A 25,865-nucleotide genomic window follows, 5' to 3' on the forward strand; every position below is an offset into this window, starting at 1 on the left:
CTCAGAAATGGTTCAGACACGATCGATCTTGCCTTGGGACGGGGTGGACAGAGCAGCTGATTTCAAGATATCTCTTTTTTTAAGAGCCTACGGGCAATTTTGCCAGGTTAGAGCTGCAAATGAGCTGAGGAACATGACGAAAGACGGCGTGCCTTCCGGCGTCGCAGAAGGCCACCTCTGCTCCAAAAGACATAAATACCAGGTTCAGTAAGACGAGTTAAAAAGGCGTGAGAGCTCTGACAAGTAAGTCGTGCTGTGCCAAAGCGAGGCAGAAGTCCTCGCAGAAATGTCTTTGCAGAGATCGTGATGGGGAACATTAAGGTCTTTACACAGCTCGTCCCCAAATGGTGGCAGAAAGCGACCTGCTTCCCACGCACCGATCCAATGGCACAGGCTTCCTGACCAGCGACCACGGCGCAAACGAAATCTCCTCCGGGTGGAAATAACCAGCTGCTCAGTCGTTCAGCTGAAGCTGTCTGAGACTCGCTAGGGGAAGCTGGATGGGGCAGAAGAGACCTTAAACACTATACGACCCTCCACAGGAGCTGCTGCGCAGAGCAGGCATGGATCGCAGAGCAGTAAAAAATTCTCATTAAACATGAAACTGGCCCCAGCACTGCGATTCCCAGTGTGGACATGCTTTCAAGAGTCCCTATAAATAGTGAAAGCTGCAGGCAGGGAAGACCGCACTAAGTATGAATTTCAGCTACTACCATTTTCTGAAACAAAATCCGACAAGTTCAAGGAAGAAACACAAAATGACCCTAGTTTCAAACAGCTTGAGTGAGTAACTCTCAAAGCGCAGCTGATGAAAAAGCCCAGATACTGCTGAGCATCTAAGATTTATTGAGAGTTCAGAGAAGGGCAGCAGGATTTTCAGTGGCACCTGCATGATCCAGGGCTCTGCATCACCTTGGGGCGGCGGGGGGAGAAAGAGAGGCTCTGCCAGTTTCTCTGCTCCGAACAGCAGTGCACGTTGGAAATGCTACATATAATTTGTGATGAACAGCTGGACACTTACGTATATAAGAAGAGACCCAAGACAACATATATTCTGGCCAGATATGAGCACTACTGCAGGAGAAAGGGCAGAGAAGTATGAACATAGCAAAAATGATAATACAAGAGCCTCGTAGCAAAAAACCCCAAGGTCCCTGGGTCCTATTTATCCAAGCGATGACGAAGCTCCATTTGAATTAAGCAGGAAAAATGACTCCTGATTAAAGGGCTGTTACTCTCTCTCCTTCCGAGCAGAGGTGTCGCGCACCGTACTGAGCGGCAACGCAGCACCACCGCTAGCACGGTTTGCTCGCCGTGGGACACCAGATGAGTTGGTTACAGGCAGCAGATCGGCGACTGTTTGATTAGCCCGCTCAAGCACGTCGAGCCAGACCCTCCGCAGGCGCCCACGGGCGCCCGCCGAAGAACGCGTCTGGAGGACGCCGAGGGGCTAAAATTAGCCGAGCGGCGACACGCTTCGCAAGCGCTTTAACTGTGAATGCGGAGAAGGCTCCCGTGGGCGCAGCAGGACGGAGCTGGGCCCCAGAAGCGGCCCCATGTCGCCGGAGGAACGGAGCAGGTCCTCAGCACCTTGCAGCCTGGCAGTACTGAGGCAACAGCTCGGTAGGTGCAGAGCTGTGAGGGGTCTGGCGGGCTGCGGGAACGGGTTTTGCCTTCCTGCCCCTGCCTTCCCTCCTGTTCTTTACCATCCACAGGTTTCCTAATTTGCCTGTAGCTGGCTTCCTTCCTTCTCCCTTTCCTCTTTCCGCACAGGAGCAGGTAGATCAAGAAGACGTTAGAGAAGAGAAGGGGACATTCAGACAGGGGCATGAAGCTGCAGTCCCACTCCCCAGGAACCGGTGGAAAAGCGGAAAGGAAGGGAGCAAACGCTTACCCCCGCGTGATTACCCACGTTTACCACCAGCCCTGACGGACAAAGTCACCTGACCCTTTGCTTCTCGCAAAGTGGTGGGCCCAGGACACGGGAGCAGGGTGGCATCCAAGCCACGGGGGCAATGGGCTTTTGCCGACCTGCTACGAGATATCGCTGAGCCCAACATCCCCCGGACAAGTCCGTAAGAGGGGCAACATCCCACTCCCATCGCCTCCGCCCTCGTTACGCGACGCTGTTCGTTAGCGGGGGCACCGGGGGAGCAAAGCCGGGGAGCGCCGGGTCCTTGTGGGGCTTTTGGCCCTGGACACAAGCAGGATAGAGCTGCCACCGTGGGTCCACACTTTCCCATGCCGGCAGGATGGGAAATCCTCGGGGCAGATTCAGGGTCCCATCCGCATTGCCCCATTCCCAGCACTGCTCCGGGCACCCGAAACGACAGCAGCCCCATCCGTGCCACCGAGCCGTGCTCCCTCGGCCGGCGCTCGGCATCGCGCTTAATTGCTAAACCGGCTTTAAAACGAAAGGCTCGGAGAAGGGTTCGGAGATGGAGGCAGCGGCCCCCTCCCCAGGCCCCGGCTCAAAGGAGTAGCGCTGGGGCCGGGAAGGCGCGGGTGGACTCACATCGCCCCGGCGCTCCTCCGGCGCGGAGCGGCACGCCGGGGATCACCGGGAAACGGGGTCTTTGACGATTTTCTCCCCCCGCTGCGAGTACTAACGACTTCGGAGAGGGCATCCAGCCAAGCACATCGGGCTGCGGCGCGATTAGGCGAGGGGAGGAAAGAGGCTTTTTTTTTTTTGGGGGGGGGGGTCCTCTGCGCCCGCGCTCAGGTTGTGGTGATTAAGCGTCTAATTGCACCCATTTTCAGCGGGCTGCGGCAGCGCCGGCCGCGTGCGCCTCCGTCCCCGCGGGCCGTCGGCCCCAGCCCCGCTCCCCTCCCCGCCGGCTCGCGCGAGGGGCGCAGGAGCCCCCCGAGCCCAGGCGACGCCGCACGGTTGCAGGCGCCGCGCGGCTCTCCTGCCCCCCCCCCCCCGAGGAGGAACGGCCACGTCCAGCGGCAAGGCAAGGCCAGGGGACCGTCTCCCGAGCTCCCCGAGGCAGCTCACGCAGGCTACAGCCCTGGGACCTGCGCAGCTATTACCAACGTTAAACGCGCGCATTAACTAAGGAAAAGCCAGGTAATCAGCCCTGCGCCTGGACCCTGCCTGTAAGTGCCACCAAGTGCCATCAGCCTTTACGCGCGGCTCCGGCGCCTGCTTGCTGCTGCCCTCCTCCGTGCGCTCCCCACCCCGCGGTTCCCATCCTTCGCCCGGTTTGCCAACACGTCTCGCACCCAAACTTAAAACACCACAAAATGCAGGCTGCCAAGGAAAGCTCCCAGAAGGGCAGAGAAGCGGCCCTGATCCTCTTGGGGGAGGGGGCACGTTTACCCTGAAACTTAATGATGGCATCTTCTACATCAGCATTCTTCAGCTCTGGTTACTTCTAACAATAACAATCCTCATCTCTCGTGGACATGCTGCTCTCTAAACCCACCCGTCTGCCTGCCAGCTGCCTCCCTGCCAGCAAACAGCTCTGACAACGCAGCCTCGAGCTCTCCAACACGTGGAAAACTGGCAAGCGGCACAAAACACCGCAGGCCACAGCAACACCTGTCACTGCTGCCGGGGATCCGGTCCCTCCCTGCCACATCGGGCAGGCTGAAATTTTGTTCGGGTGGGATCAACGGCTTTCCTGAAGTCAAAATCCACCTTTGCTGTGTTTCCAGCCCGCGGACCTGCAGGCCTCCCGCTCCGGGCAGCACGGTCCGGGCGCGACCCCCGCGGCAGCAGCGGCCAGACTCACCCCTGGTTCGTTCCCCACTCGTTCCGGATGCAGAGATGCTTGTGCACGGGGTCCTTCATGTAACCTTCGTAGCAAAGGCATTCACCTGCGGAGAGAGGGGAGGCGGCGTGAAGGACCGCGGCCGAGGCTCTCTCGGCGCTCTCCTAGCGGATTCGGCTAACGGCGGCCCGGGGCGCCCGGCAGCTCTGTTCCAGCACCGGCGAGGTCCCCGCAGCACCCCATCGCCCTCCCCGGGCGTTCAGCCTGGGCGGCAGCAAGCGCCCGGAGCCTTTCCCTCCACGCTCCCCCTCTCCGGCATCGCTGCGGCAGAGACACCTCCGCAAGGATGGGACAAGGTGCAAAAGTCTTCGCTCTCCCACAAGACCTGCCGGGGCTGGCGCTGAGCAAGCCCCTGCGCGCTGCGCATCACTGAGTGGCGGAGGTAAGCCCGGCTCCCGCTTAATTAATATTTATCAAGTGCTCTAGGTCTAAGCTCACGCTTAAGCATAAGGGCTGCACTGGGACTCCTTCTGCGCCGAGAGCTAAAGATGTGTTTAAACGCTCCGCTCCGCGAAACGTGCCGCACGTTGCTGATGCCGGCTACGAAGCCGGTGCTGAAAGCGAAGCCAGGGCAGCAAGGCGAAGGCGGGGGGTTTCAACGCGCCTGTGGCAGGAGAAACGCGGGTGCTTGGACTCGCACAGCAAATGCGAAGGCTCCCGGCTGGGGGAGAGCAAAGCGCCAGCGAGAGCTCGGGAGGTGCTGCCACCCCGCTCGTGCCGGGACCGGCAGCGGCAGAGGCCGCGGGCGGACGGGAATTAACCCCGCAGCAAGGAGCGCGGCCCCGAGCAGCATTTCTAATTCCGGGGCAAGGTTTCGCTGCGGCTGCGAGACGCGCTGCTCGGCACAGCCCACCGACTGCAGGCAGCGAAGCCTGTTTGGGAAACAGCCCTGCGGAGGCACGGCGGGAGCGGAGGCAAACAGGGGCACTTTCAACCCAAACTGATGAGTTTACTAGCGGAAAAGCAAGAAGAGAAGCGAGTGAAACCAGAGGGACGCCGGCCAGCTAGAGACAGCGCTGGAAGCGGGCTGGGTCCAGCCATACTGCATCCTGCCAACCTGCGCGGCCGAAATGCAGAAATCCAGCCTCCCTCCTTCGGCGTCGCACGGGCGGCCAGCGAGGGGCTGGCAGCAAAGCGGTGGCGCGCCGGCACGGAGGTGCCGTTTCTCAGCCAGCCAGGAGCCAGAAGCCACGGCGATGGGTTAACACCGCGTGATCTTTCCGCAGGGCTTGCGCTAGCCCGGGCTGCGCTGCAGACGCGCGGAGCTGCCTGGCTCGGAGCTGGGTCGAGCCTGGGACCCGCCTGCCAATCCCGTACAGACATATGCTGCCGAGTTCAAACCTGGACACCAGATGCTTTGAAATTCAACGCAGGCTTGCAGCCAAGCTCTGGCGAGAGCGAGCTGCCGAAGAAGAGGCTGCTCTCCGTCCCAGCTGGGAAGGGGGTAGGTTTCCGAGCAGACAGCCCGGAGCGGCTTCCACACCCTCCCCGCTCGCTGCGTTTTGCCAGACCCGGGTGCTAAACGGGGCTGCGGCCGAGGGGTGCTGCTCTGCCCGCGCCCGGCCCCGGCTCCCGCTTACCAGTCTCGGGGTCGCACTGGTGCTCGCAGGGGTCGAGGAGGCGCCGGGCACAGAGGTCCAGGGCCCAGGGCCCGCTGGAGTTCTGCTGCGAGAAGAGGACAACCTGCGCCGGGTTGAGCCAGTCGCTGGCGTCCAGCTGGCTCCCCTCCAGCAGGATAAACCGGCTCCCTGCCGCAGGGAGAGGAAGCGGTGACGGGGACCCGCTGCTCCCCCTCTGCCGCGCGCACGGCCCTGGGTTTTCCGGCCCCCCCCCCCACCGTGTCCCACCTCGGTGCGCTGGGCACCGGGAGCTCGGCGTCCCCGCAGCGGGGGGGGGTGCAAGAGGGGGCCGCGGCAGCGGGACGCCGCTCTGCTCACCATCAGCGATGAGGTGCTCGGGCACGTGAAGGGTGATCTTGACGACCAGCGGGCAGCTCATGTGGGACGAGCACACCAGGCTGATGACGCAGCTCGTCACACTGATGAGGGTCAGCGTGGTCTTGTTGACGGGACTCCGGGGCGAGCCCACTTGAAAGCAAGCAAGCGGAGTCAAATCCCGGACGCGACGCCTGCCTGCTGGGCTCCCGCTAGGAGAGCCTCCAGGGAGGCCACCACCTCCCAGCCCCAGGATCAAAGGCAGCCCAGCCCAGCGCAGCCTTTCCAGGCGCGGGCAGCACGGGGGACGGAGCGATGCGCGGCCCCGCAGCCGGGCAGGGACCCGTGTCAGCCCTGCCCAGGTTCCCCTCGCCAGCCCCTTCCTGCTCCCTGCCACGCGGCTGCAAACCCAGAGTCGACCCGACTAAGCTTTAGAGTCTCAAGAGCGCGGGAGCAGAAAGCAGCCGCTGCCGCGGGATCCTCTCTCTCCTGCCGGCTGGGGCCAGCGCTCGCCCGCGCAGCCGGCAGCCCCGGCTCGCTCACGGCACCGCAGCGCCCGTCGGTGCGCCGCAGCACGCAAAGCACCGCTGCTCCGTCCGCTCCCCGCAGGCTCGCTGCGTCCACCGCGATGCTCCACGCTTGCGTGTCCAGGGCTCCGGGGCGAAACCCCCTGCCCAAGGACCAAGCACGTCCCTCTCCGCCACTCCACACCCTACGTGTGTTTTTCCACTCCTGCCTCTCTTGGATAAACCCAGAGGGATGGAAAATCGTATTTCTACAGCAAACACCGCTGCGTGGGCTCAGAGGGGGGTTGAGACACCTCGGGGTCGGGCGGCACCTGGGCTGTTCCCGCGCTCACCCACCTCGGCTGCGCCTGCGGCTCCGCGACGGGTCCGTGTAGAAGGTCAGCTGGGGATCGTTGTCCGCCTCCGTCCCGGAGTCCCCCTCGGGGTTAAGAAACGCGGAGCCGGCTGCGGGCGACACCGAGCGCCGTCACGGCTGGGGCCGGCACCTCGCCTCCCGCTCCCGCCGGCCTCCGCGCCGCCCCCAGGACCCGCAATCTGTGCGCCCCGCTGCCCAGCCTGGCCCCGAGCAATCCCCATCCGGAGGACACGGAGCAGGAGGCAGCCGGCCACCCGCGGCACAGCAGGGACCAGCTCCCAGGTCGCACCAGGGAGCTTCGGCACGGACCGAAGCCCAGCCGGCCGCAGCCCCCGGGGAGCATCGCCCAGAGCCCCGGTACCTCGCGCTTTGTTATTGATGCGCTTGCGCTGGCTGCTGGAGGTGTGGGACAGCAGCGTGGCCTGCTGGTGGTTGGAGTCCACGGGGCTCGTGGCGATGATGTTATCCTTGTACTTGTTCATCAGGGACAGCTTGGCGTTATCGCTTCCTGGGCGGGAAGAAGGTAAGGCAAAGTCTTTCAGGGACAGAGACAAAAAAGGAGGGAGGCGAGGGAGAGAAAAGATTTCCTGGGATCTATTTCCAGCCCCAGCGCCTGGATGAGATGCTAAGGGCACCTCGGCCAACGGACCGGGCCAGCTATGGGTGCCTGGCCAGTGCCCTGAGCAGCAGGACTGCCTCCAACACACCGCTGTGAGCTCTTCAAAGCCCAGCGGAGACCAGCAGGTCTGCCAATACCTAGCCGACAGCTGAGATTTCAGTGCTCTCAGGCACAGGGCACCTGGGGCTCTGGATCCCAGGTCTCCAAAGGAAACCCCTGGAGAGCTTTACAAATCCACATCGCAGCCTTCCCAAAACTGTGTCACAGTTAAGCAGGCTCCATCTCCACAGCTCGCTTAGTAATATGGCCAGCAAGCAAGTATGTTATGACATGGGGTCCAGCGACAGCTGGGGCTCAGGCACACCTCAGAGAATCTTTGCTGGTGTTAAGAAGGCAGTGTTAACTCTGAATCATACTGATGACAACTAAAATTTTGCCACTAAATACCACAGCTTAAGCAGACACCAGAACTCCTGAAATAGCAAAGGGAACTTACGGAGTCACCACGGTGGAGCTTGGAGAGGATATCATTTCAGTTTTCAACAGCCCTGCCTCTCAAGCCTCAACCCTGCGTTGCCCAGCCATAACCCATTCAATAGGGCCTACAGCCACCTCGTCGCAAGGAGGTTTCCAAGCAAAAGAAGTGACCTCAAAGGATTGCAAACCCACTAACGTCTCACATGTAGGGGAAACCCAGAGAAACAGCTGCGTCTGGTCACTCAGGGGAAAACGCTGCAAATGCAACGATGCCTCACTCGCAGAGAGGAAAGACAAGGTGGAGAGGACCCAGTTCAACCCACGTGCCCCCAGTCCCTCCCCTACCTGGCGTGAGGTCCATGCTGGACTTCTCGTTGCAGCCCTGCAGCGAGTCCAAGGTGCGGGTGACCTGGCTGGCGAAGTCCTCGCCGCCGTTCATGCACTCCCGCTGCAGGTGGTGCCGCAGGTCGGTGATGTCGTACTCGTAGCCGTCCAGGATGGGGGTCTCGCGGATGCTGAGCGTGCCGCTGGAGTTGTGGCCCTGCACGCGGGCGTTGCGCAGGCTCTCGCGCCCGTGGCCCCCGATGAGCACCGACGGGATGTAGTGGATTTCGTTGGCCGCCTCGGCGCTGGCGCTCTTCTGGGGCTGCGGCACGCGGCGCCGCTTGCACCACCGCCGGCGGGTGTAGAGGATCATCACCAGGCACAGGATGGAGAGCAGCAGGGCGATCATCCCTCCCTGGGGGTGCAAACGCACGCCAGGTTCAGCGCAGGAGTTAGCGGCAGTGGGGCGCCGCGATCCCGTTCCCGCATCCGCTGGGGGGAACCCACATTCATCCGCACGAGAAAAGGCGCCTAAACATCACCGCTCCCAGCGGACAGCCCTCACCTCCCTCGGAGCCCGAATTTCCAAACGCATCCGCTGCCACCCCAAAAAAATCCCCGACACTGATTGGCCTTTAAATCGCGCCGGTGACTTTCCATGTTAAGCCGTGCTTTTTAGCAGCGCTCTCGAACGAGGCCCGGCTGCCAGCCCGGGAGAGGCAGCTTGCTACCCGCAGCGCTGGCGCCCCGCCGAGTCCTCCCGCCGACGCACCGCAGCCCTGCCCAGGGCCGACGGGGCTGCAGCCGGATACGCCGGCCACGCGCGGTGGCTTCGGGTCGGCACAGCAAGCGCGCGGGTGCCGGCGGCTGCGGCGGCACCGGGATCCAGGGCCCTGCAGCTCCCACGGCTTCTGCTGAGGCCAGAGCAAACCCAGCCCCGACTTTGCTGGCAGGCGAGGGGCGCACGGAGGGGCGAACCCGTTCAGGGCTGCAAATGTCCCGGGGTTATTCCAGAAAGACGCCAGTGCTGGGAGAAGCCCGGTCTCGCTGATAAGAGCGTGCTGGCACACGGAGCGCCGGAGCTGGCAGGGAGCTCCGAGCCGAAGCCTGGCTCGAGCCGGACTGGCTTTGAAGTCACTACCTCGACACAAAAGAGAAGCATGTAGAGGAGAGCGTGTTTTGTTTCGCTCTCCCGTAAGTCTTTGAAAGCAGAGCTCAGATTTATTAGAGGCAAATGCTCCTAGGGGCAACTTTTTCTGACCCATTTCCAACTGGTTTCAGCGCTGTCACACTCAATCTCGGGAAATTTTCCCAGGGTATCCTGCAGAAATTTCAGCACGGATTAAACGAGATCAAGCCTGGAGACGACGGAGCTGCCGTTTGCAGAACGCCCAGGCAAACCGAGCGAGAAGACTCCTGCCCCACGGGGACGGGCCCTCAACGTCGGCACCGGGAAAGCCGAGGCCAGCTCCCTCCGCGTCGCCGACGGGGACCAGAGGCACCGGCAGGTGCTGCTGCTGCTTCCCCCGGGCCGTGCCCAGGTGCCGGGGCACCCAGCCCTCCCGCCTCGCCGCCATCTGCAACGTCACTCTCCTTCAGAGACAGCGCTGCCGCAGCCCGCAGATAAAGCCGGCGAGATAAAAGCTCAGGCTGGTCCTTTAAGTCTTGTCTGCCAAGAATAATAATAATAATAAAGAATACACAGGAGCCAGCTAAGAGCTCGAGGTCCATGCCTGGCTCCAGTCTTCCTCCTCCTTTTTATGCAATAGGTGATCTTGATAAAATAAAATAATAGTAATAATCTGCTCCATTAGGACAAAACATTATGGGAATTATTGAATGGGAAACAGGAGAGGCAGCTGGCAAAAAGAGCTCTAATGGCCATTACGTTTTAACCCTCTTTCATTCCCAGGATAATGGAGATGCAATGCACCCTCCCAGCCCTCCTTCCAAAATTTCTTCAAAAAAGAAAAAAAAAGAAAGAAAAATCCAGAGAAGCAGCAGACCAGCAGTCACGCAGAGGACAGGGTGATCAGCGGGAACGCAGAGGTCTCTCCAGCCTTACGCTGCTCCCAGGGCATGTTTTGCACCACCAGGACGCTGCAGCAGAAAGGAAATCTTTCACTGGGGCTGAAAACTGGTGCTGGATTCCCACCTGGCCTTGCTCAACCTGCATTGCTCAACGGCAAGGATGCGGTCAGGGCCCAATTCTCCATCACGCTCAAATCTCTCTGAGTTCCTCTGCCCCATAAATCAGCAGGGGCTATCTCCATCCGCACCGGGGGTGGGCTCCCACATCCTGGCTCTCCCTCACCATGTGGAAGACCCCATCAGCAGATGAGACGACAGGCAGATGTGAGCAACGCCTCGGCACTCCTGGCTTTCATCTGCACGCACATTATATCCCTCAAATGCCAGAGCGCTCTGCGTTACACCTGCACGTGGTGGGCGGTAAACAAGGAACACAAAGCTAGAGCTTGAGTTGGGTAGAAGTCTGTTGTGGGTGTCTAATAAATGGTTACTATTTAATTGAAACTGGAATTTCTTCTGCTCCAATAGTCTGAGCGCTCAAACTATGCTTGAGAATAAGCCTCCAGTCACTTCACACTTGGAGAGACTCAAGAAGGAGGCACTAAAACCAGCCCTGGCATCTCCATCACTCCTCCACCAGTTGGAGCAGGTCAGGGAAGGTGCAGGAACCATCTTAGACCCCAAGTGTCTCTCCACATGAACGCAGAAAACTAGTTCTGGCTTCACCTCGTCACACTGGACGGGCAGCAGCGGTTCCTAGAGGATCCCTGCACTAGACAGATATGCTGGAGTGTTTCGCAGAAAAAAGAGAGCCTCACGAGGTCCATGTTCACACCACGATCACAAGCGGTTTCAAGTGATGGATACAGCCTCTCACTCCCATTTCTTCTCTTGGCAACAAAACAGGAAAGAAAAACAGCCTTGAAAATTACACGTGATGCTGATTCTTGGCACAAAAACCAACTTCTTTTTGTACGGGTGTGAGGATGCCGCCTGAGAGGCACCGAGAGTGATGAAAAAAGAAGGGGGAGAGGGAGAATTCAATCTGTAGTTACATACTTTGGTACAAGAGCAGCAATTAGCAGACATCCTTTTCATCAACTTGATAATAAGCCCTATCTCAATGACTCCTTTCTGGATCCTGTTATTTGCCGGTGCTCAAGAAAGTCAAGACAACGGTGGAGGTCCTGCCAGGCATTTGCATAACTTAACGTTTCACTTCATGGATGCATGTTTTGGCCAAGATCACTGCCACTCTTCAGCCTTCCCTAATATCACCAATGAGCCGCCCCTAAGGGATCTGAAGCCCTGAAAAGTGCAAGGCCACCAAGGCAGAGATGTAGGCACGACAAGCCCAAGGGCCACCACTGCCAACTAGGACCAAAGGGACACAGATTTCCCGCTTGCCCAAGAGATGCGGTGCACCCAAAAGGCTTGGCCTGGCCAAACAGGATCATACAGGGGTTGTGAAGCCAGAGGGGTGGGAAAGGAGGAGTCACAGACCTGCTCAACAAGCACCGCAGGAGATGACCAGACCCCTGTGAAGCTGCTGTCCTCATGGCTGGAGAAACCTGCAGATATTGGGAGGGTTCGGCCCCCAGCCTGGACACGCAGCCTTTGTGCCGCGGTGTAACCCTGCGTGCTGCTGTCCCCACTGGAAAACGGGAGTGAGGTCCGTGTGGAGCAAAGCTTGGAGAGCCTGGGAAGCCAGCCCCTAGCTTCGGGCTCCCCCAGCAAGTCCACCATGTCCCCTGGTCCCTGAGACGCCACCCATCATCTCATAAGCAGGAAGGAATAAAAAAAAGAAGTGGTGGACTAAAATGTTTTGGGGTTGACTTTGCCAGTGTTTTTTTTTTTTTTTCCCCGAGACTAATCAAGCACAAATGATGCAGGAGAAACCTGGCCTCGGGCTGCAATCTGGAAGAGCTATTGACACTCTCATTAGGGTAGGCACCATTAAACAGCCTGCTTGCAGCCTCGGAAACACATCATCTCCAGCTAATTATCTTCTGGTGGCAAAAAAAAAAAAAAAAAAAAAAAATCATAGGATTCTTCAGATTCTTCCCGGTGATAAGAAAAAAAAACTCCAAAGCCACCTCACAAACACTGCGCTCTGTCTTCCCCCATTTCTCTGCCGTTAGATTCTTTTGCTGAGTTTCTGCAGGAAGGCGGAGAGCAGCGGAGAGCCGGCGGGGGAACGCAGAGCCCTCCGCACACACGAGACGCGCGCTTACAGGAAGCTCAGGCTTGCAAAATCAAAGCCACCAGGCTGCAGCGCGGATAAAAGCGGAGGCGCTGACGGAGCGCCCGGCGGAAAAGCGCTGCTCGTCGCGTAACGGAGCGGCGGGGCAGCAGGCGCCGGATCTGCGCTGAGCGCAGACGCTGCGGGGACGGAGGCGGAGAAGGAGCGATACACTCCCTCCCCACTCCCCGCGGGGCTGGAGCACATCACTGCTCCGGGTGGGTTTGCCGCTTGCCCGCTCGCTCCCCCCGCATCCGGGGCCATGCTGAGCTCCGAGTTGGCCGCGGGGGCCGGTTGCTGCTATTTTTTGGTCGCCCGGGTTCCAGAGGCAGGGGAGAACCAAAGCGCGGTGTCTGCAAGCCACGGGGTGAAGGACTCCCAAAAAAGTCAGTCTGAATTAACCCCAGGCAGGCGGTTAAGACCTTTAAACCGCCGAGGATAAAAGCACACCAGCAAAAGAGCCGTAGCCTGGATCCAATCAGGCGACGTTCATTTGGAAAGGGATGTGAGCTAAAGGGAGATGTTTAAAGCCATCCAATTTAAAAGCAACTCTGCTTGGGCCTCGGGAGCAAGCCCCAGGTGTAGTACCAGCGCCGCCAGGAGCTGCCCAGCTGCTGGGAACATCTGGATGCTCCCGAGCTCCGGCCCCACTCCTTGTCCAGAGCCTGGGCCCTGGGCACGGGACCTGCTCAGTGACCCTCACACGCACAGCAGCCCTCTGGGCCACGCTCAGCTTTGGCAACGCGGGGAAATATACGGAGACCCGATTTTCTAAAGGTTTCTGGATCCCTAAATCTCTCCGGCTTTAACTCCCAGCCCTTAAGAGCTCTGGGGAGCAGGGACGGTAGCGAGAGGGGAAGCGAGGTGCTCTGCGCCCTCACGGCACGTACCATGACGGAGATGTGGAGGATCCTCAGCTCCTCTTCAGCCGACTCGGTCTGGGGCTCTTCGGTGGGCTCGAAGCCGGGCAGGTTGGGGGCACCGTCTTGGTGGTGGATGTGGAAGAGCAGCGTGCCGTTCTCCAGCCACTGCTGCCGCCAGCGGACCAGGGGGATGTCGTCCGTGTTTCCAGAGATCTCTGTAAAAGGAAAGCCGGTCACGCATGAAATGAGGCATGGGAGAGCCACCAGCAGGGCCGTTCACCTCTTTCCAAAAAATGGACAGACGGAGGGAGCAATCAGCTGCACTGGCATCCAGCTGGCCCCAAGGCACATGCCCTGGTGAGCTCGCAAGCTGAAGGTGCCCATCCACCTCTTCGTCCAGGACCACCACTGTCCCCCTCGCTGCCAGCCACCCACGACCAGAAGGAGCCCCGCAGGCAAAATCAGGGTTGCGGCCCCTCTTCTCCTTGCACAGCAGAGTAAATTTTCTCCCAAATTATAGGCGGCTCTACAAGGAAGTGCCAACGAACCCAGCTGTAACTGTGGTGTGGGGACAGGACATGTACCGACAGCAACTTCTGGCCAGAGCCACCAAGTCTGATGACATCTTTCTGGCCCTAATTCAGCTGGGGTTTACATGTGCGCTTAATGTTAAATACGGCCCCAGTCTCGGGGAGTCGAGGATCTAGGACAACTTCTCAGCAGCAGTAACGGGATCACTGGGATCCTGCTGCCCATTTTTTCAAACAGAAAATATTTCCCCTTCCTTCATGAACGAGTCTGCACGCAGCTGGCAGAGGCAGACATGAGCCACCATCTGACCTGCAAGTCTGGCTGTAACTGAGATGCGCTAAGAGGTCTCAGTCTTTGGCCACCTTTTGCAGCTCCCCGCCCAGGGGACACCCCCAGATGCACCTGCACGTTTGCCCAAACACTCCAACTTTGCAGAAGGACTTTTAACTTCAGGGCTTTTCTGCACCAGAACAGACAGGCAGGGCTGGGTTAAGGAGCGACGTTACATGCCGTTATGACAGCAGATGCACGAGGCTGGGAAATGCAAGCAGGAGGGACAGGGAACAGCCGAGGACGGGGACACGTTTCCTGAAAAATAAGCTTCATTTGCATTTGTTGGAATGACCATTAAAAACACGATGAGCTTCACAACGAGATACAGCCTTTCCTCCCATCTCCGCTACGCAGGACCCATTCTGGCCATACACATCTTCTCATTCCTATTTGTAGTGGCACATTTTTATTGTGCTGGGAAATAGCATGGGCTCGCTTTGCAAATTGTCATCTTTATTTTGCCTGTCTCGAGCTGCCTTCAAACGAAAACCGGAATTCAATTACGGTGCCAAAAAACAACATTTTAAATTTACTGTTAATTAATTTCATTAGGCTGCCTTAAGTGAGCTAGCTACCAAGGGGGAAAAAACTGCATCAGAAACCAGGTTCGCCCTTCCAAACTGATTTGATTAATCAAAAGAAACATTAGCTGCAGCAAGTGAATTGGCAGCTTGTTTCTGCTCAGCACGGGCCATATTTCTGGCGGTAATCAGTGCGCTTAAAGTGTCCCAAGCAGAGCGACGCCGAGCTCTCCTCAAATCACCGGGAAGCAAAACGGAGAGGAGTTAAAGCATCTATCCAGCCAGAAGCACTTCTGAAATTCCCTCTAACTGCTGAGCTGCGTATTTAGGCACACAGATCCCCTTGGAAAATCCAGTGCCGGGAGCTGCAAGGGCCAGAGAAAGCAGATCTCCTCCTCTCCCACCTGGTCTTTATTCATAGGCTGAAAGGGGAAAACAAGCTTTCCTGCTTTCTCAGCTCCCCAGTTTCCCAACTTCAACTGAACTAGCCCAAATTGAAGAAAATATTCTCCCCGCACCTGCTTGCTAACGTGAAATTAGGAGTAATTAAGGCAAGAGCTTTTACGCACAACAGGAACTCAATGCACTGACATTTGGAAAAATGTAAATACCAGCATTTGCTCCATTGTAAAAACTGAAAATAATAGATACTAAGTATATGACATTGTGACATTTAGAAAGCTAGAGTTAAAGATGTTTTCCCCCTGATTTGACATATCATTGAAAAAGTAGCACCCTTCAGCTCATTAATATTTGAGGAGGACTCCTTGATGGAAGTTATTTAAATGATTAATAGATTATAGTAAATTTAGGCCTTAAAATAGGTTGTCATAATTTCAGATTTATTTAAACAGCCTTATTTTTAAAAAGAAAAATGTATTTCAATAAAAAAATGGATTCTGATTTTAAAAGAGCACAATCTAGCCGCCGAGCCGTCACGCGTTCTCTCTTCCCCCCCCAGACACTGCCGGGCGACCCCCGGCACTCCCTCCCTCCCTGCCGTCTCGCGAATAAGTCAGAAGTACGGAAAAGAAGAGAAATGCCAGAAGCCAGCCCCTACCACCCCGACGCGTCCCCCCAAAACCGGCGGGCGACGACGTCTCTGTGGACCTGCAGAGCAGGGGTGCTCCGCTGGCCGCGGCTCCCGTCCGGGGTGACGGCTCGGGGGCGGCACCCAGAGCTTCATCCCAAAGGCATGCGGAGAGCCGCGAAAAGGCGGGAGGAGAGCGGATCATTTCAAGTTCAAAGTGTGAAAGATATTGATGACAGGCCTGGTCCCCACACGCCTTTCATTAAGGCCTTGGATGTGCAGCCATTAGCACTAGTATTAACTTCCTGCGCCTCCGTTAAAAAATAGCCTGGCCAAGTCAGGGGTTAATAACAGTAGGAGACCACTAATTACGCCGCGATGCGTTAGCTTGGTATCAAACGTGGCCCAGGTCCTTGACATCTACAGGAACATCAGCCTCCAAAGACCCCAGCTGCTGCCTCCAACATAACGGCGGCGGCTGCTCCCCTCCCCGGCCATCTGTGACGGGAAGGAGGGGGACAAGAAAGGTTGAAGAGGAGCAGACTGAGGCGAGGAGAAGAGGAAAGTCCAGATGAAGTCGCTGGAGGCTGGCAGCTTCATACCTGCTGTGGGTCCACCACCTGCCTCGTTATTGATCGCTTCCCAAATAACCCCGATTAATGGGGGACAACGGCTCATCTCCAACAATTCTGACACCCTGCAGCGTGGGCTCATGCCTACATCTTTCCCAAGCTGCCTGCTCCGATGAGTCGACCTCCCCACGCACACAGCCACAGATGGACAGGGGACGGAGACCTGCGGGGCCAAGGTCTCCTCCGCTCACCCTCCACTTGTCCTCCACCAGCCAGTACAAAGCAAAGGGTATTTTCACCGCCGAGTTGCCAAGCTCGTGGTCTTTCTGAAGGCAACAGGGACCTCGGCGGGAGCTGAGCTTGGCCTTGGCGGCTCAATTTTGACTTCCTGCACAGAGCTGATCTGCCTGAGATGGTGCAACGTCGTAACTACAGCCCCCTACCCCGAGCCCGGCACGGACATCAAGTTATTCCCATTTCCTCATTCCCCCTCTGAGACCTGAGAACTTGTCAGGAGGGGGGGAAAAAAAATGCGTGCACGCAAAAAAGCAACTCTCCTTAAAAACGCGTGCCAACATTTTGATGAAAAACGGCAAAACAATTTTCATTTCCATTTGGAAGCATTTTGCTCTAATAGATGCCTCTGATTAGTCAAATGAACTCTGCCATAATGTCAGTCTCTGCAGACTCATTTTATACAGCAGAGCACAGATTTTGACTTGGACTTATATTTCCTCGTTAACATTTAAACCTGGCTTATTTTCCATCCGGAACCCGACTGTGTTTTTATTTAAGTTCCACATTAGCTAACCTTTTTGCTCCACGTCGAAAACTTGCACGCCCTTTAAAGGGCTCCGACCCAAATGAAGCAAGCGCTTGCCTTAGTGTCCTTCAGGAATCTCTGTCCTCGGAAATACCGCGGGAACGGGTCAGGTGCCGTTCCCACAATAAGCCGTTTGCCTTGTGCGTTTGGGCATCTCCACCTCAGAACTCGATTCAAATAAATTCAGATGTCAAAATGCATATCCTGACCCATAAAGATTTTTTACTTCCAAGATTTTACTGACATGTCTTTCATGGGATAATATTCATGGTTTTATGGCCAATTGAAAAAAAAATGACATTCGTCACTGAATATCTGTATTTTATTTGGGTTTTTTCTCCCTCTCTTCAGTTTCAGGTAGGAAAATGAGCCCAGCCTGTAGGTCATTCTGCCTTTTAAGACAATCCAGCTTTTCCATACTATCAGACACTCTTTCTAGGCACCTTAGGCAAAACTTCCAAAGGATCCGTGGACACAAAAGAATCTAAAGATTCAAGAAAAAGGCCACCCGCTCTTTCTGGAGCCACTCTCTGGCCATGTCAGAGATACCACCCCACCGTGACGTCTGCACACAGGTCGGTCGCGCTCTGCCCTTAGCTGCTGCAAGGCTGACAGCTAACCAGGTTTCTCCTTGGGGTGCAGGGGGTGTTTGCTTTCGGGAAAGTCCCCAAGCAACACCAGGAGTTACTCTCCAAAGCTGAATCGCGCTTTACCCTTGAACTGGGATTTTTGTCCCGAATATGCCGCCGCCCTAATTGGTCCTTTAACAACAAAACCGTCCTTTACTCTTGGAATGACATTGTGCCGCACTGCTGTTTCCAGAGCGAAGATACCAATCCGTCATTAACGGGTCCCAGCCGATCAGCTTTGCTCTGTAGCTCCTGACCCTTCGAGATGCGCCCCTTTGCTCCACTGGCCTCTGCAGACCCAAGGACGTGCCTGGCCGCACTTGTGCAACGTCCCCTCCGAGGTTATTCGCCACTGCGCTTCACAAGTTTGACCAAAAGCTGGGCAAAAGCTTGGCTGATGCACACAGCTGCAACATGCAGGCTGGAACATTTGCCGGTGTTTGATTTTTACTCATGTTTTTTTAGTTCACTTCCATCTGCCATAAACATGAAATATAGGGGAGATCTGGGAAGAGAGACAAATCTACGTCCCGGACCAATGCCCTGGAGACGTGGTCATAGGGAAAAAAAGAAAAAAAAAGAAAATAAAGCAAGCCGCGCACTCAATATCATGACAGTGACTGAAATAAAGAGGATGAATACCCCTAAGAGATGCAAAGCTCATATCTGAAGGCCAGAAAGGACCACATTTGTTGTTGACATCCCACACCTGGGAGGCCTCAGCCAATTCCCGGCATTCTCACAGGCTTAACACATGTAAGCCCCCGCATCCCCATAAGAAAAAAAAATCACATCCCCTCACTCGCCTACCCAGCACAGCCAAGGTTTTCCAAATTGCCTACTGGGTTCAAGCGCAAGAATCTGGGGGCAATGACCCACCTGAAAAAGAGATGTTCCCCAGCGTCCCTGAAGCGGACACAGCCCCGTTAGACGGAGGCAGCCTGCCAGCACATCACTAAGGCTGACAGTCAAGCGGAAGGGAAGAGGAGCGCTCAGAGAAGGCATGGCTATGCGGGGTGGGTTCACCGCACCGGCGTCCACTCGGAGAGCGCAGGGCGTTTCCCACCCTGGAGCGGTGCCCTCCCCGCGGACAAGTCAGCAGGACTGGCTCGAACGGCAGCGTTCGCTGAGGAGGTTTTAGAACAAATCAATAAAACGAGCAGTATGAATCACTCGGCCCAGATCGTATTCGCCTACGAGCGCCAAAGGAGGACAGCCACCGGGCTCCGGCGACACACGACCCATCGTTCAGAAAGGGCGAGCTACCAGAGGAACGAAACTTGGCAAAGGAGACCCCAATCTCTTTAAAAAGCTCTCATGCACCCTGGAAATTACAGACCAGTAAATCCTACTTCTGCCCTGGACAGTTAGCAACTGCAATAAAGAAAAGGAACTGGTAGGCACATGGATAAATACGGACCACTCAAAGCTGCCAGTAAGCCAGCAGACAAGGGTCACCCAGTGCGATAGCCTCGTTTCAAAGAGCTCAGGTCAAAACCCACCCTCCAAGTTTTCCAAAGAGTGTGAGCGGGCATGGGATAAGAGGGTGCATCCTCTCGAAGCCCACCAGGAAGGGAAGAAATAGGGGGACAGCTTTCACAGCAAAAGGAGGTTACCTGGGACCCCGCGGAGATCTTCACTAGGACCTCAGAAGTGCAGAAATGCTCTGGAAAAGGAGGTTAATAACAAAGTTGGCCACCAATCCTAAATTTAGTCTCCTCAAAGCTAAAGCTGTGAAGTGCTACAGGAAAGCGGGCAAGAAAATGGCAGGTGAAAGTCAGCTTTGGTGAAAGCAACACGACCTCGAATGCCACTAGCAGTATTCAGGTCATTCATCTTAGAAAGGACGCAGCAAAACTAAAAGGGTTCAGAGGAAGGGGACAAGGAAGGTCAGATGTCAGAAATGGCTTTATGGAGAGGAGAAACTAACTGCATTAGGACTCCTCAGCAAGGAAACCGAACAACTGAGCAGCAATACGATAAAAACCCATAAAATCATGAAGCCAGTGAAGCAGCTGAAAAGAGAATGATTATTCACTATTTCTCACATTACAAGAATTAGGAGTGTGAAAACTAACAAAAGGCAATGTTTCGTCCACCATAAAGTATAAAAGCATTGAAAAAGGAATTAAATCAAGGAGAACAGATCCATCCGTGGCTATCAAGCACGACAGGACAGAGACAAATTCCTGCTCAGGAAATCCCTAGGGCACAGACCTAGGCTGTAAGGAAAGGGCTACTCGATATATGTCATGGTTTTTACATTTTTTTCCCAAACATCAGCTACTTGCCATAGCTGGAGATGAGATGCCAAGATACACAGTCAGTTGGATTGACCTGGGATGCTCTGCAAAGCAGCATGATGTCCCAAAGGATGTACTCAAAAATCACCAGGTAAAATGAAAATCTGGAAAATGCCCAGCTTCCTCTGCTAGCCAGGCACTACTCGCCCACTGCCCTGGAGAAGAGCTTCCCACAACGCAGACTGCAGCACCCTCGGGGTACCTGTCTCCCTTGCACCCCGTCAGACTCAGAAACGTCCTTGCCTTCCTTTTCTGATAGGTCTTCAATAGAAAGCTTAACCCAGGGGGACCTCTCAAATCTCCCAGGGTTCACTCTTTCCCACAGGAAGCCATTTTGAAGACCAGCAAAGAGATAGAGCTAAAATTTCTACCCTGCAAGCAAGAGCCTAATACCCCAACACTGTTGAACCCTTCCGGTTCAACATCTCGGGGCTAGGGCTTGGCTCCAACTTCTTTAAATACTCCAGTAAAATCAGTAAGATAAAGAGTGAAATGGTCAATCCAAGAGGCCTCCCACAACATCTAAGAGGTTTTTTCACCCTCACAGTCCCTGATTTCTTCTCACTTGCACTTCCCTCCTCCTACTACAGACTCTAGAGACATGTCCCAATCTCCCTGTCCCTCATACCGCCCAACACCTTCGGGATGGAGGGCGGCTGCAAAGCCTGCTTGGTGCTGTCCAGTCCACCATTAGAGGACACGTCCCACGCCAACGTGTCCCTTCAAAAGCAGCTGAGACTGTCCTGCCCTTCTGCTCCTCCAGGCACTGCCTCGCTGGGGGGAGGAGACATGGAGATGGGCTCTTTGAGACGGGCTCCTTGCTACCCTGTCGATGATCCCGTCCCTCTACACCTCTGCGCCTTGAAATCCTACAGCTCCAAGATATCTACCAAGATTACCTTCAGCTTTCCGAGACAGCCAGCGATTCTCACAGGGAGGCAAATGGCTATTTATATCCATAGCGGGCTGACAGGGAAGGTAACGGCCAGCCACTCCAGACCATCTGCCAGGCACTTAGCAAGACATCAGAGCATATCGTCCAGGCTAGGTCAGGCGGAGACGCTGGGGGGACAGGAGGGGGATGCATTAGAGAGACGAGACGGACTCCACTTCAAGGGTAAATTTCAGCCCGCTTCTGCAGACTAATTTGTTTAAGTGCTCGTTACGCTGAGGCCAAGAGGTCAAGCAAATTAGACATTATTTTAGCATCCTCAGCCTTTGCACGGGAAACGAGAACGGCCGGTCGCTCCTCATCTGCCGGTGGGCCACAGCAGTCTCCGTGCTGAAGGCACAACCGAGAGTTTTCCGAGAAGGGGCGACCCTCCTCCTCCTCCTCCCACCTCCCCAGCAGGGCCCAAAGCTGATGCCTGACACCGGGGGCAGGATGAATCTGCACTGGTGCTGCCGACGCACGGGGATGGAGAAGGCAGGGGAGCCCCTGCCCACCGGTGCGCGGAGCTGCTGCTGCCCACCGCGGCTCTCCACACGGGTTAACGTTGCAAAGACTTGGGCGCTTGGGAGCGTGTAACCCGATTTCAAGCTTCGTTTTCAAGCGTGCAGAGAGACTTTGAGAAATAGCAGAGAGGGAAGGAAAAAAAAAAAAAAGAAAGATGTAGAAGGGGAAAAAGTTGACTGCGCATCTTAAATTTATCACTTTTGAAAGAAGAGCTTGTCAAGAGGGCCAGAGACCAGCCAGTGCGCAGTGATCAATGTGAGGACTTTTGGGTCTAGTCAAGCTTGTTTCAGATTTACAGGAACTGAATAGAGGCATAAATCTGTCACTGCCTGACGAAAATGGAGGTAATTAAATCTGCAGGTGTATATAATTGTCATATTGATGATCTATATAAATCAGCGGAGCCAGCAGAGGCACAAAGGCACCGGGTTCAGCGCGGATCCTCCCCGAAGAGGAATTTTCTGCCTACCTGCGTGGCAATAGGAGGCTGCCGGCGTGTGCAAAGCGCGGCCCGGGGAGAAATCCATTTCACCTTCACGAATCTGCCCCTTTCCTCGGTCACCAACAGCCTCTCCTCGCTGCAGAGGAGCCTGCCCGACGCTCCTCTCAGCCCTGCCCCGGAGGTGGGAGACATCCAGGCTATTTCTCCTTCCTCGGCGAACCTCTAAGGATTGCTCCCCCGTGCAACGCAAGCGGGGGAAAAACCCCTGCTGCTTTCAATGGACACCATTACCCAGGGCCTTGTCCCGGCTCCTGCAGCGTCCCTCGACTCCGGGAGGACGACGAGGGGGCTCCCAAGCTTTGAAATTTCAGCCTGCTGCTCTCTCGCGGCCGAGCGCAGCCGCGGCAGGGGGCTGTTGGCAGCGCGCTTTGAAGCTCCGAGCCTGGGTGCAAGCGGGGCATTGACTTGATCTCGTACCGAATCTTTTTTTTTTTGATTTATTTTAACCTTCATTATTTTGGGAGCTTTGAAGCCTAAGCTGCTCTGAGCCTGCTGCTTTTGTCGGAAGGACAGAAAGCGCAGAGCAGGGATGTGAAAGAGGGGGGGAGCCGGGGAGGAAAACAGGCAGGCGATTCAGACCCGAGGGCTACAACAACCCCTTTGCCATTTCTCCCGCATCCCAGCAAACCCACAACGGGATGCACTTTGTGCTCTTTCGCAGGCAACTATGGGAAATTTGGGCGCTAGGCGCAGGGAAGCCAACACAAGAAGGCTGAATCCTTCTCCCGGTGAAGCCCAGGAGGGCTTTGCCCTCGGTTTCGACTGGTGTGGGGTTTGGCTGGGAGCGAGCAGCTTGGTCGTAGAAAGCCCGGTCACACCAGCTGGGCTGGCTGTCAAAGCAGAGCGGCAGCCACCACCCAGCTTAGCCAGGGCTTGGCAGGCTAAAGAACCCGCCTCGACCTGCGCCTAGAAACCGCCGCGAGCCCAGCACCGCGGGGCCGGATCGGGGTCTGCGCCCCGACCGCTCCTGAGTGCCACAAACCACTGATGGCCCCGAGCTGCAACGCCGCTCCTGACGGGCCCATCGCCGGGGCAGGGCCAGGCTACAGCCTAAAATTCATGTGCTTCCCCATCCTACAGGCCCAAGTCTCTCAGTAAGCAGCCAAGTCGCTGTCAGGATCACGTTCACGGCATCAGCGACAGCCTCGGCCAGCCACCGGCTTCGGGATCGCCGTCCTTCTGCGTGGGGTTAAGGGCAAATCCCTCTCCCTGCCCCAACAGCACTGCACAAGCTGCATTCTTCCGCCTTGGTGCGGGATGAGACGTCCCATCCCGCTGGCGTTCGAGGGGCATTTTGAAATTTGGGCTGCCCAGACCTCCGCTGCGTTCCGAAGGGTCCCGTGAGGAACGGGCAGGAGAGGTTCAAGAGAGCCCCCGGCCGCTCGGCCCTCCACCCCGCTGAGCTGGGGGGTCCCGGCAGGGCTGGGCCGTGGGGGACGAGCAGCCAGGGCGCCCCCTCGGTCCCCTCCTGGACCAAGGAGGGGCGGACGCCTCGAGGCGGGCTAGGTCTAAGCCACAGATTTAACCCTCGCCCCCGTAAGAAAGCCGCCAACGCCTTCAGCTGCAGAGGCCGGGCAGAAACCCGGCTCAGTCACTAAGCGCCTCTCGGGCCGCGAGTCGAACGCCCTGCCGGGAGCCACCCCGCACCCCAAGGCTCTCGCCTCTCCCCGGCCCGCCGTTTCGAGAGGCTTCCCCGTGAGCAACACGCCGCCCTTCCCAGTCAGGACCCGGGGCACGTGCCCACAGCCAACCTCTCCGCTCAGGTGGAGAGTTACGCGCACACGAAAACTGAATAATTAAAAATTAAACAAGTGCTTCTGCATTGCAGTCCGCATTATGTAACATCTCTCTTCGTCTTTAACGCATTAATACAATTGCACGTAAAGACAGCCCTGCCTGTATTTACCTGCACGTCCTTCAGAGCCAAAGCGGCGAACGGCTGCCCCCAGGAGAGCAGAGCATCCCTGCACGAGCCCCTCCAGGCCCCTCTCAAAGGAGGGAAACCAGCCGAGGACAGGGCCGGAGCGGGCGCAGGACGAGCGCCAGCGGTGCCCCGGCTCCCGGCGGCCAAGGCTGCGGTGAGAGCCCCGGGCGAGCCCCGCCGGGGAGAGCAGAGACGCCCGGGCACGGAGCTCGCCCAAGGAGCCCACCAGGGCTTTCAGCGAGAGGCACCTGCCTGCTCTCTGCTCCTACTGCACCAAAGGGAAGCAGCATCGTATTTTTGCAGATAAACAGTATTTTGGTAAATAAACAAAATTAATCAAGTCTGGGAGTGAGCTGCATCTTTAGTCGTCTCAAGAGCAAAGAGCCCTGTGAGAGACGGAGCACTGGGCAACTAGAAACACCTGCATCCACAGACACCTCTGCATCAGGACACAACCTTCTCCCTTCTTGGGACCACCCCAACCGAGAGCCAGCAGGAGGAACCTCAGCCTTCTCCTCCCTTCCCCACGACCCCAAATAAAATTCTGCACAGGACACAAAGCCATTTAGGAAACGGCTGAGTTTTGAAGACAGTCAGCACCACGATGCGATTTTTTTGCCAAGGATGGAGCGACGCTCAGCCTGGCCTCCTCCTCTGCCCCGGGCTAGAAATCCCCCCCAACACCCACGGAGACACAACCTGCCCCTTCTGCACCCTCCCCAAATGCTCTTCCCTCTCCTCCAGCTTTCCCAAGGCACAGAAGTTGCCACCTCGTGAGCAATCTGCCATTAGTTCATATTGTTATGAGCCCTGAAGAGCGTTTTATTGGGCTGCGCATACCACAACTTCAAAGCCGACGCGCAGAGACATCAGGAAGACGGTGCCCATTACAGCCCCCGTTTCCGTTCCCGGCGCGAGCATCTTTGCCAATACATCCCCATAACCTAAGAACCACCGCTCCTAATTCCCGTTGCTTATTGGCTTTTGCACGGTTCCTCCAATTATTTTCTAATTCTTGCCATCTCGTTTCTCCTTTCATGTCTCGGTCCTTCCTTTTCTACTCTGCCTCCATTTGCCTGATGCTTTTATATTCTTAACACTGATGTGCCTCACATACACACTTCCTTTCATCCCAGGGCATGTGAAAAGGCCTTCTTCCCCCAGTGCTGAAACACAGCTGTATTTGAGGCTGAACACAGCAGCTGTTTGACAGCCTAAAAAACCACTCTGTAACCATTTAGGGAAAGAAGAACACTGCATCCAATTAAAATGACAAAGGAAACGATAACGCTGTCGTTTCCCAACCTGGAATCCGGCCAGGACGGCTGAACGCTCTCACTGGACGCCTCTAACGACAAGGAGCTGGGCGATGGGGTTCAGCCCAGGCGGAGCGTGCCGGCCCCGGCCGCGCACCCCGCGGGATGCAGGGTCGGAGCGCCCCAAGGAGCGCGTCTCCTCCGGGAACCTTTCCACTGCTGGGATTTACCTCCTTGGCCCCAGAGCCATCGCCGGACCCAACCTTGAAACCACGCGGCTGTCCCAGGTGCTCCAAGCGGCCCCAATTTGTGTTTTCCCGGGAAAGGTCCCGTGCTGGGGTGGGGGGAGGCAGGGAGGGGGGCGCAAGGGGACAGGCGTGCCGGGGAGCTCCCGGGGCTCATCCCTCCCGGCGGACGCGGAGGCAGAGCCGGCAGGTGGCCCTCGCACGCTGCCGCCTCCAGCCCAACGGACGCTCACACGCTACTCAGAAAACTGCGCTTTAAACCAAACTGAAAGACTTTCATGATTTTTTTAAACAGACTCAGATATTTAAGGCTGCAATCCCCTCTTATTTCTAACCAGTGATGCGCCTCACTCTGCAAGCAAGCGAGACGAGAGACACAGTAATGAAAACCTTCAAAGCCGAACCCGGGTCCGAGATTGAATAAACACACACGACTCTCGTGACGCATTCCTCGCTCGCTCTGACAGACATTTCCACCATCGGCAGCAGGAGGGTGCTGAGTTATTTCTTCTGCCCGTGAGGTCCGAACATTCGAGGAGCGGCACATACCCAGGAAGAGGCCACCTCCCTCTAGAAAGCTAAAAAAGCAGAA

The 25,865-nt window shown here is 56.5% G+C and overlaps 1 protein-coding gene across 1 annotated transcript in view; it reads right to left on the reverse strand.

The window, feature by feature from the left end:
* The window catches only part of ASTN1 (astrotactin 1), a 71,670-nt gene that overhangs the window by 35,893 nt on the left and 9,912 nt on the right, over positions 1-25,865 (reverse strand). Inside the window, exons 2-8 of the mRNA XM_067300419.1 lie at positions 13,176-13,363; positions 8,034-8,427; positions 6,954-7,100; positions 6,574-6,681; positions 5,714-5,863; positions 5,357-5,524; positions 3,738-3,822 (exon numbers count right to left, since the gene is read on the reverse strand). Of these exons, the coding sequence (XP_067156520.1) occupies positions 3,738-3,822; positions 5,357-5,524; positions 5,714-5,863; positions 6,574-6,681; positions 6,954-7,100; positions 8,034-8,427; positions 13,176-13,363 (1,240 nt within the window). The remainder of the gene's footprint in view (positions 1-3,737; positions 3,823-5,356; positions 5,525-5,713; positions 5,864-6,573; positions 6,682-6,953; positions 7,101-8,033; positions 8,428-13,175; positions 13,364-25,865) is intronic.

This window comes from Apteryx mantelli, chromosome 8 (assembly GCF_036417845.1).
Source record: "Apteryx mantelli isolate bAptMan1 chromosome 8, bAptMan1.hap1, whole genome shotgun sequence".
Taxonomy (NCBI): Eukaryota; Metazoa; Chordata; class Aves; order Apterygiformes; family Apterygidae; genus Apteryx; species Apteryx mantelli.